Genomic DNA, 11,550 nt, shown 5'->3' on the forward strand with positions numbered 1-11,550 from the left:
TTAAATAATACAATTGTTTATAAATGTTGCTGTGATGGCCAAATCCATGGCCACACTCTGAAGGCAGAAGTCGGTAACTCTTATGCACAATTTAGTTTTCATAATTTATTTTTTTCATTCAAATACAACACTTTAGTTTCAGTAAAACATTTATTAGTTGATTTGGATACATTTGTTTTTTATGTTGGCGCGTACATTTAGTTAACGTGTATTTATATCAACTTTAAAGTTTAATTTTTTTGCAACTAACTTTGTTTTTGCCGGTACTTACCTGCCTTGGAGTGGCCAGACAAAAGATGGATGCCAGGGCTCAGCAGGCTTAAATGCTGATTGGACTGCACCACTAGTTCCTGCTGGCAGGGGAAATTTGTAGTTTCTTTATTTAGATAAGTTTTGTATTTAAGTAAATATTAGTATTTAAACTTTAATATTTTTGATTTTCATTTTTTGGGTTTTAGTTTAGCCAAACTCAGCTGTGCTGTTAGTTGTTTGTGTTATTTGTAATTGTATTCTGTTTAGTTATCCCTATTGTGTCTTAATTGGTCTGATCAGCCAGTATATAAACCCTGTGTGTCGTTTCTTTGTTAGGTCAGTTATGTTTCTTTGTGCAGCCAGTTTGTTTACATTTTTTGCCTGAGTTCAGTTTTGTTTCTTTGGCCTCTTTTATGAGCTCAGTTTATATCCTTTGTCATTTATAATCTTTGGGTTAAAATAAAAAACCCTATTTTTCTAATTAATATCCTGTGACTCCTTCTGTTTTAACTCGGTCCATCACAGTTGCTTTGATAGATGTGATGGAGCTGCTAACAGGAGCTGCTGTTAGCAGCTCCTGTTAGCCGCTCCTGTTAGCAGCTCCACGCTGTTAGCCGCTCCATGCTGTTAGCAGCTCCGTCTCCGGCCGCAGTGTGAACAGTTGAGAGGATCAGTGGGAGGAAAAGTTGGGTCCAGGTTTAATGAATTAATCTGATGTTCCTCCCAAAGTGAGTTTCTGCCTCCAGATTCATTTGCAGAGGTGAGCAGCACAGATTGAGGTCAGCAGACGCAGCGATGCTATCGGCCCGCCGCCTCGTCAACCAGCTTTTTAATTAAAAGCTGCTTTTCTCTTCCCTGAAACTGAAAATTAAATCAGTTTCCAGGACGGATATCATTTGATTAATCTGCAGCATTAATCGAGAAAAAATATATTTGGAAATCAAACAGGATTTCTGCAGAGAAAATTCATTTCAGGACAGAAACGGCTGAGAGATCAGGACAAACAGCAGCACATATTATTTGGAATCAATAAAGTATTTCTGAATTTGAATTTTGAATATGATCCATCACTTCATCCGTTCATCATTCATTCATTTTACTGAATATCTTGCATATTAAATCAAATTCAAAACTCATCAAATTAATCCAGCTGCATCGTCCCTCCAGTCCTGTTCAGCCCACTTTAATGCAACTCCAGTCCATCTGCCTAGTCAAAGTCTGGTTCGGTTGGTGAACCAGACTCCAAACCGAGGACCGAGGTCTGGGTTCAGTTTGAATGTGAACGCCAAGCAGACCAAAGGCTGCTCCAAAAGTAGGAAGTGGACTACAGCACAGGCCATTCTGTGTGAACTGTAATAAGTTATGGTTTTTAAAAGATGGACGGTATTTGGCTAACTCGCCGTCTGGTCGTTAGAAAGACTCTCATTTCATTTAAACATCCCATAATTTAATCGTTTTCTGATCCGCGGTGACACAAACACTCAGGGATTGGTTTCCAGGCGGCCGCCTGCCAATCAATTCACCAAATCAATTAATCAGTTTCTATGAAAACAGCCTGGAGGAAGAACTGATTGATTCCAGTTAATGTGGACATAATTATTCCTGCCGGACCCTCTGAGGCCAGCAGCGCTAAGCTAACGCTCAGCTAAGCTTTCAGGAAACATGTCATCTTAATTGTTCTCCTAGGGTTGCCACCTTTCAGAAATCCAAATAAGGGACGCCCCCCACGGCGCGTCGTCCTAACCATGTGGTGGGACGTCCGCTGCGGTGATGGACATTATTTTATGGTGGTGATTTTTGATTTTAAAAAGTGATCTGTAGGGCAATAATTAATGCATAGTTGGTTAGAGTATCCCAAAACTGTACTCCAATCAGAGTAGCATACTTTTTAAAATATGTTTAATTAAGCAAGTGTAAAAAGTATTTGGCAAACTACCGAAGTACTGAGTAACTGACCATAACACCTGATTTAATATTCAAAATGTGTCCTCAGCCAAAAGTATAAAAGTTATGTGAACATTCTGGTATTCCAAATAATATTACCAGAATAATTTATATAAATAAGGAGTTAGGTTTGGAGGCTGGTTCTAGACCAAATTTACCACGAAGGCCAGGATAGTCAGTGTTTTCTGAAACAAAAAAGACAGAGCAATATTTCATCATTGGATATATGAAGTGAGCCAAAGAGCCACTTGTGTCTCCAGAGATCCAGGCTGCAGATCCCTGGCAGATGGAAAGTCTGACCCTATACAGCAGCTAAAAGTGCAGCACTAGAACATTTAATTCATTGTTAAAGTAAAATTGTGAAGGTTAAAAAATCCACCACTGAGTATTAACATAAGACATTTATTTAGTATAACTTCTTTGGTTCCCATTGGCCCCCATCTAGAACCGCCCCTGGGCTGCAGGTCTGGGTCTGGTGCATAAATAATACATTAAATGACCACTGAACAACGAATTCATAAAATATATCAACATTTCAAAATAAACCTACAGAAAGCCCAAACAAACCTTTTAAAGTAGGGAGTATTTATGTATTTACTGTTAATCTAATGTATGATTTGTTCTTTAAATGATCATTTGTATTATTTTGGCTGATATTGTTATACATTAAATAAGCAAATAATCAAACCAATATAGTCGATAAAAGCACAATAAGAAACGTAATCATAGCAAAATGTTCTGCACCATATCAGCCTAGGAGATGATACAGAACATCTGATGGTACAGGAGATGGCAGGGTCAGAACCTGCAGACCCGTCAGGTTCTAGCGGGTCTGCAGTTCCTCTCCTAATCCAAGGCACCATAAAAACAAAATGTTTGCTTAGGTCTATTTAACATCCCTGGTTGTAACAACCTGGGTTGTTATTCTTCTGTACCTAATTAATTTGTTTGTTATTGATTTTTGTTCAATTAAATTTCTTACATATACATTGCAAATGGTCTTTTTATTATAGTTGATCATGTTGTTTTTCATGTCTCCTTATTTATTTTGTTCCTCCTATAATTGATGGGGATGTATAGGTATTATTTATAATGTATATGTTTATGTCATTTAATTATATCTACATCCTTAAGAAAATGAAAAAATATGGTGTTTTATAAGAATTTATCTTTTATGGTGCCAGTAATGCCGAAATTAATAGTAAATAATAAAGACTTTTTGGTATTCTAATTTATTAAAGTAATTAGATTAGTTGTACTACCACCCCCACGCCACTAGAGGCAGTAGCAGGCCCGAAAATATGCGACTAATGAGCAGATTTAGAAGTACACCGAAAGCTACAGAATTTGCTAAAAAAAAACTGTGAGCTGCGCTGAAATAAATAAAAGAGAGAAGTTCAAATACATGCTGAGAGTGAGACTCCTTCCTAAAGGTGAACATGATTTCAAAATAAAATAAAAATGGGAGACCACGGATAATATAGGAAATAGCCCCCCTTTCACTTCCGGAGTGCAATGGTTCCATCTTCTCCTGCGGTCTGAGGCCTCCTGCGGCGCCGCCTCCGGCCTCCAGGGGGCGCTCTGCTCACACGTTCCCACTGACACAAACATGTTTGACTCGTTTCTGCTCAGGATCATCACCGACTGAGGAAACCTGGAGAATGAAAGCTTCAGGGATCTGATGGAGCAGAGGAGATGTTCCTCTGTCTGGTGACCTCCAGCTCCCTGAGGTCATGCTGCTGAGGTCAGAGGGGTCAGCAGGGAGCAGCCGTCATCGCTGAACCCAGAGCTGCAGTGATGATGAGGAGGAGATCTGAGCGTTAGCTTAGCAGTTAGCATCTCCCAGAAAAATGACTTCAGTGAGTTCAGAGTTATGATAATGTAATTATTTTCACAATAAATGCCTTCATTTGCATGGATTTTAATAGTGGACTCTCACCTGTTTATGGATTTGAATCTGAAATATTTTAAGAAAAAGCAGATTTCTGTCCGATCTGCTTCATCTCCTGAAAATGAATCAGCAGAAACAAAAGCCAACTTTATGGAAACAAAGGTAAAAGTTTTACTGATGTTTTATGGGACGAAGCTGCAGCATAAAATAATATTACCTCCATGTTTATAGTTCCACTAAAATGTCAGTTTTTATTTTAAATATCATCCTGAAGGTTTTAAAATGTACAACAGCTCATCTAAATCTGAGTTCCATCCAACAGGTGAGTTTTATTCAACATGCAGTGTCAAGAGACGTTCCCCGCTGCAGCGCCCCCGTGTGGACAACAGGAGCAATGAGCAGAAAACCTGTTTACGAGCTAACAGCATTTATTTTTATTTAGGCCGATGTAAAAAAAAAAAACTAATGGAGATTAATTTTACAGTCATATTTTCACCATTCATTTAGAAACGTCTCAGCAACTAAATATTTAACTCTGAGCTAAATATGTAGCACAGATATAGTTAGCTTGCTCAAGCTAACTAACCCTGAGCTAGCTGGCCTGTGTATATATTAATTTAGCTCAGAAATAGTTACCAAGCTATGGGCTAACTATAAACTTAGCGCGGCTTTATGGAATAATTAACTATTTCTCAGCTAAAAATCAGAATAATATTTCTTGGACAGATTTAGCTTGTAACTAAATATTTAGAAATAGTTCATAACCTAATACTCACTTTATTCACATGAAAGATCATTAAAAATCATGTTTTATGACCACATATTTAGCTCAGAGCTCAACTAAATAGCTAGCATAATTATTAAGTTTAACTTAATATTTAATTTGAAATTGTGACATTTATTTATCTTCTGACTGGTCTCTGCATCTCACTATTTAGATCCAGAGACTCTTGTGGATCAACATTGTTAGATTATTTTCAGACTCCTGTTCTTCCAACTCGGATTAGACCAGAGGAAACTTAGCAACCCTGAACAGGTAGTTTACAGACTTTAGATCAACATTCGATTATTTTTCTTTTCTTGCTCTTTCTTCTTTTTCTTTCCTTTTTTTATTTTGTTTGTATTGCCTTGTTGCTGAAAATGTGCTATATAAATAAAATTTGCTAAATAATCCAAATTATTGTCTTTTCAGGTGTGAAATTCTTCCATCATTTATTATTTAGTCAGATTTTCATATCAATAACACCTTTAGTCTGGATTAATGTTAATAATAATTCCTTTGGCAGCCGTTATATTTATCCAAAGCTTCTGTTTTAGCTCGGTGAGGCTGAGCTTTGTCTGCTAGCAGCTCCAGAACCCAGCAGAACCTGGTAAGGTCCGATTAACCACAGCTTCTGAAGGCAGATCTGAAATGATCCAGTAAATGACTCCCAGCTGATTCTGGAACAGCAGGTCATAGACGAGATTTTACCAAGTTGACGTGAATAATAGTCTAGGCTGTGGTTCTGAAGGTTCTGCTGCATCACCATCATGGCCGCTGATCTGCTGCTGCAGCGGAAAGCGGGCTGGTTCCTCCAAGCAGAACCTGCTGCTGGTCTGCAGCTCAGACATGAATAATAGATCCTCACATCAAACAGGCCTCTCTCTCTCTCCCTGCTGTCGATCGCCCTGGGCCGAACCCGACCAGAACATTTCTGCCTTTCACATTCGGCTCTGCTGCTCTTCCTGTCAGGCTGACCAGGAACACAGCGGGGCAGCCATCTTTGAACCGCTTCTCAAAGCAAAAATGTGGCCCAGCAGCTCCCAGTTTGCCCAGCAGCTCCCAGTTTGCCCAGCAGCTCCCAGTTTGCCCAGTAGCTCCCAGTTTGCCCAGCAGCTCCCAGTTTGCCCAGCAGCTCCCAGTTTGCCCAGTAGCTCCCAGTTTGCCCAGCAGCTCCCAGTCTGCCTCCAGTGGCTTACTGGTCATACTGGACTTAATGCAACCTGAGCATTAACAGCTTCAGAGCTGTGAAGAAGAATTGACGCCCTCTACTGGTCAAACCGAAATGTTTCAGATCATTAAATAAAATATCTGATTTAAAGGAATTTACTCCAAATCAATGTTTCTTGATAAACTGTCTAAAAAGGTTATTTGTGATTCTATCTTTACTTTTCTGTGGAATTTGTGATTTTTGTGTAAATTAATTTGATTCTGTAATAATTTAGCCTGAAACCGTCTCAGTGCTGCCGCTTTGGGTTGAATGGTGGTACTGCAGTTAGGAGATCCAGTTGGCTTGATGCTGACGTCACCCTCCGTTCTTACTCTGACACGCAGACTGGTGGCAAGTCAAGAACTGCTAATGTAGCTAGCATAGATCGATAGCGTTCATGTGTGATCGGTTAGCGATGTGAAGAGAGTGTAGCGGCTAACGGCACAACCTGCTGCTCCTTAATGACGCCATGACAGTCTATGGAAGATGGTCGCTAGATGGTTTAGCAGAGAACATTTTAGTTTGTCAGAAAAAAATGTGATATGACATCTGTAACAACATCTTAATGCTAAACATGTAGCAGATAATATTAATGTCAACATCCACTGCAGCTGCTATCTCTAATGTTAGCATCCACTGTAGGAACTAACTCCAGTGTTAGCATCCATTGTAGTTGCTAACTCTAATGTTAGCATTCACTGTTCCAACTAATCTTAGCACCCACAGCAGCTAATGCTAATGTTAGCATCCACTGTAACAGCTAACTCTAATGTTAGCATCCACAGTAGCAGCTAATGCTAATGATAGCATCCACTGTAGCTAATTAAAATTTTTGCATCCACTGTAGAAACTAACTCTAATGTTCAGTTCTGTTTTCAGTCTCACCACGTCTGGACTGCTGCCCACCTGCAGCAGAACCTGATGGTGATACTGACTCTCTGAAACGATGCAGCTTTGCTCCAATTAAACACGACTCTGAGCGACTCTCGGTTTGTTCCAGAATCTCTGGGCTCGGTTCTGTTTATGCTGACCTGATTCGTCCAACAGATGGTCCAGTTGGCTGTTCCTAGTGCCAGACTGGAGCTTGGTCCAACAGAACCTCTGGAACTCAGTCAGCAAACAGCGCTTAATTAATGCTTAATGAGCAGTTATTAATGATTTATAAAGTGCTTATGGCTGAATTAATAACATTTATTAGCTGTCTGTAAAGGAAACCTGATTGGAAGACTGAGCTGTATGTTTACATCTAATCCAGATTCAGATCTGGATTACCATAGCAAACCTGAACATGAACTCTGGTCTAATATGAGCGCTAACAGCTGCAGATTATCCAATAAAACAACATTATGTCATTAATAAACTGGTCAGATTCTTGGCTGCATTCATCCAGAGTGATGCTGCACCCTCCTGGCGGCGCCACGTCATTACCGCCTCCACACTGACCTACATCTGGCCAGATGCTGCAGGTCCGCTTCATCAAACACTGCAGGGGAGAGACGGCAGTCAGGCAATTTCTGTTCACCAGCAGAGAAACTCATGAGCTCTGATCATGACTGGCAGGAAAACATCAGCGTCCATGTTGGATCTGCAACAGTTCACGCTTCGCCGCAACAGAACATCAGAGACAAACGGCGCCTTGATGATCCCTGGAAATAATTCACAGAACAGAACCAAGGCTGCCAGGACCTCACTGGACCCAACCGGACCACCAGCAGCAGGTGAGGTGAGTTGAGGGTCTTACAAGGGAAAACAGCAACGATGGAGACAGACAGAGCGAAGATTCAAATCAACAACCCGACAGTTACAGAAGAAACTCCTAGCTCTCAATGCTAACCCGGGGGTCACTATAATGCTAATCCAGTGGTCACACTAAAGCTAACCCAGGGTCACTATAATGCTAATCCAGGGGTCATTCTAACGCTAACCCAGGGTCACTATAATGCTAACCCAGGGGTCACGCTAAAGCTAACCCAGGGTTACTATAATGCTAACCCAGGGTCACTATAATGCTAACCCAAGGTCACTAAAATGCTAACCCAGGGGTCATTCTAACGCTAACCCAGGGTCACTATAATGCTAACGCTAACCCAGGGTTACTATAATGCTAACCCAGGGTCATGCTAATGCTAACCCAGGGTCACTATAATGCTAACCCACGCAAGTGTCACATGTGATTCAGTCTTTGTTGCCATGGGAATGTCTGATTCCAGACATGTTTATTCACATTCTATCTGAAACTCTGAAAATATTCAGGATTTTTGTTGCAATAAAGTTTTAAAATATGTAATTTTACCTGCAGCCTCTTTTTCTTTCGTGTTTCTGTTTGTCTCCCTGATGAACTGAGGCCCAGTCAAAACCTGAGGCTGTTCTGAAGGCAAAGAGCTCACATTACCCAGAATGCACCAGCAGGGGGCACCATGCTCCCTCTCAGCATCTAGAGCTGCTTAAAACATTCATTATTCATGTCCTGGTTTTATACTGGTTTATACTGGTTTATACTGGTTTACACTGGTTTATACTGGTTTACACTGGTTTACACTGGTTTATACTGGTTTACACTGGTTTATACTGGTTTATACTGTTTTTTTACTGGCAGCTCAGCTCTGCTTTTCTTGCTGCCGTCAAACTGTGTGAAACCTGATATTGAAGTTTAATGTACAGGTTCTTCATTCCTGAATCATCCCAGCTTGGCCCAGATTCCTAGTTCAGCCCAGAACCGAACCCAGCCCGGTTCTGCTGGTCAAAACCAACCAGCAGCTGCTCTGGATCAAAGCCTGTGCTCTGACAGTTTCTTCCTTTATGAATATATTTTAGTTTTCTGAAGCTGGTAAAAATAACTGAGGTTTGCTAAATTAAACTTCCTGAAGTGAAACGATTCTTTTTTTGTTGCTTTGATTCAGGAAATAAAGAGTTTCTATTATTAGAGCAGCGAAGAGCTGAACTGTGGAGAACCACAGGAAGAGAACCATTATGATTATTATTATTATGATGATTATTATTATTATTATTATGATTATTATGATTATGATTATGATTATTATTATTATTATGATTATTATTATGATTATTATGATTATGATTATTATTATTATTATTATGATTATTATGATTATGATTATGATTATTATTATTATTATGATTATTATTATGATTATTATGATTATGATTATTATTATTATTATTATTATTTTTAACTCTAATGTGTCAAATCCTGATCAGTTCTTCCAGGTTTTTCCAGAATGTTTCCCAATTTGAGCCTGAAAACTTTCCTCTGACCGTCTCTGGTTCCCTGATCTGATCTCTGATCTGCTACTATTTCCTGTTATGTTTTGTCATTTCCTGCTGCCTCACCTGATCTGGAATCTGATTGGCTGTGATTCCAGGCTCCTGGGATTGACCCGGTTCTGGTTCTGGTTCAGGGCTGCTCCTGTTAAAAGGGAGGTTTTCCTCTCCACTGTGCCCCCTGCTGGTCAGGAGGACTGGTGTTGCAGGTCAAAGGTTTCCATAGAAACTTTTTAACTAATCCGAATGATAAACTGGAAGTTCTTTGAGACGTTATTAGAAATAAACTGAATTAAATTACTGATGCATTTTAATTAAAACTCCCAAAGTTACTGAAAAATCCAACATTTTTCCTGAAGGTTTCATCCACGTCAGGAATTATTCGTCGTCTCTTCAGCTGAACCGTTTTGAATGAAATCAGAGGAATTAAAATGAAAGTTTGTAGAGATTAAATTTAATATCAGAGAAGAAGAAGGGGGCAGGGCAGTTTGGCTTCTTAATTATCTGAATCAGTTTAATGATGATGCAGCAACACATGAATAAGAGCTGCAGAGTCCGTCCTCCACTAGAACATCCACTGATCGTCAGTCATCAGCAGATTATTGATGACTTCAGCTGAAGGAACAGCGGTCTGAGGGCGGCTAATGCTGTTAGCATGTTAATGATCCTTATTGAAATTTAACTCCATTTAAAGTTTTTAAGTAAAATAAGTTGTTCATTAAAAGCATCTCGACCTTGATGTTAAATGATTTCATCTCATTATTTTATTGTAGTTGTTCAATTTCAAATAAAGTTTTAATACTTTATTCATGAAGTTTCTATAAAATATTCTCTAAAGAAACTTTTTAAACTAACATGAGTAAAAAGCTGAATTCTGATAATGAGGATGAATTTATTTCATTTAAATAATAAGTTTTATCTGCTAAACAGAAAATCTCCTCTTTAACCTTCTGAGTGGTGATTCAACAGCTGCTAAACACAGAAATACCAGACATTGTTACTCTGCCTTCGTTTTGGCGCCCGCTCCAGCTTGGCGCCGCAGCAGCATGGCCGCCGCTTCACAATCCATCAAACAGAAACTCAGGAGGATTATGAGCAGCTCTGATCCAAACAGAACCACCAGCAGAGTTCGGCTCTGAGCAGCAGCTCCTATAATGAGCTCAGCAGCTGTTTGCTAATTACTGCTAGCTAGTCTGCAGGAGCAGAGTGAGGAGATGTGCCTGGACAGGCTAAAATAAGTTAGCTTGATCTACCCAGGAGTTTAGCAGCTAAATGGTTGCCATAGAGATTAAAGAAAACATGAAAGAATCAAAGCAAAACTCAGGGAAAAACCCCAGATGACGATCAAAGACGATGATGTAACGCGGTACCGGCCCTTTAAAGACGCAGATAAATATTCAAACTTTTGACTTTGTCTCCTTAAAACCATAAACCTCAGAGTTTTATCAGCATGTTATGAGGTAAAAGCAGAGAAAGCTCTGATGGAGGAAATGATTTTCACGTTCTTCACCCAGAGCGCCAACAGGCTGGGGGCGGCTCTGACCACCGGAGACGGTCCGGACAGGAACCCAGAAAAACCTCAGGAACCGTCAGAATCAGAACCATCAGAAATGTTCCAGCGTCTCAGCCTGAAGAAAAACCAGCAGCGACTTTAAGATGTTTAGTTTTAATCCATGAATCCTCAGAACTTCAGACTGAAATATTCTTCCACTCTAACGAACTTCAAGCTGCCCGGTTCCGTCCGCTCCGGGTCAGAGCGGCCCGGTTCCGTCCGCTCCGGGTCAGACACATGAAGGTCAATATTAGCAGGTCAATATTAAATATTAAATCTGAATATTTGCAGAGCCATGAATTATTGATGCAGTCAGCAGAAGTTCTCCATGTTCTCCTCTCAGCCCGACCTGGGCCAACAGAACCCGAACCGAACCCACCGGACACATTCACCGCCTTCAGCCGAACTTTGAGCAACTTTCTGGGACTTGAGGCAGCGTACTACTGCAGCAACTCACCTTAGGGTCAGAGGTCAGCTTACCTTCTCGTCCAGGGAGAAGCTCCGGGTGTGCTGCGCGGCTCCGGCGCTCTGGTTCATGGCTCCACGGTTCCGCCGCTGCGCTGCTCCGGATGCGGCTGCGGGGTTCGGGATGCAGCTCGGGGTGGAGCCGCTGCTGGACGCTCCGCCTCCGCCCGCGCTATCACGCAGCCAATGATGCG

The 11,550-nt window shown here is 40.6% G+C and overlaps 1 protein-coding gene and 1 long non-coding RNA gene across 3 annotated transcripts in view; one reads left to right on the forward strand and one right to left on the reverse strand.

Moving 5' to 3' along the window:
* Nucleotides 1-11,544, reverse strand: part of LOC103131620 (inactive dipeptidyl peptidase 10) — a 64,930-nt gene extending 53,386 nt beyond the window's left edge. Inside the window, exon 1 of one of the 2 annotated variants that reach the window (XM_007543300.2) lies at nt 11,372-11,544. In XM_007543300.2, coding sequence (XP_007543362.1) covers nt 11,372-11,428 — 57 coding nt within the window. In that variant the 5' untranslated portion in view covers nt 11,429-11,544. The remainder of the gene's footprint in view (nt 1-11,371) is intronic. The other variant, XM_016666783.1, reaches the window with a different exon arrangement.
* LOC107834847 (uncharacterized) overlaps nt 31-11,550 on the forward strand; it is a 12,428-nt gene continuing 908 nt past the window's right edge. Inside the window, exons 1-3 of the long non-coding RNA XR_001660670.1 lie at nt 31-555; nt 7,565-7,573; nt 9,886-9,892. This is a non-coding gene — a long non-coding RNA (uncharacterized LOC107834847). The remainder of the gene's footprint in view (nt 556-7,564; nt 7,574-9,885; nt 9,893-11,550) is intronic.

Source organism: Poecilia formosa, unplaced genomic scaffold, assembly GCF_000485575.1.
Source record: "Poecilia formosa unplaced genomic scaffold, Poecilia_formosa-5.1.2 Scaffold796, whole genome shotgun sequence".
In the NCBI taxonomy this organism is placed as follows: Eukaryota; Metazoa; Chordata; class Actinopteri; order Cyprinodontiformes; family Poeciliidae; genus Poecilia; species Poecilia formosa.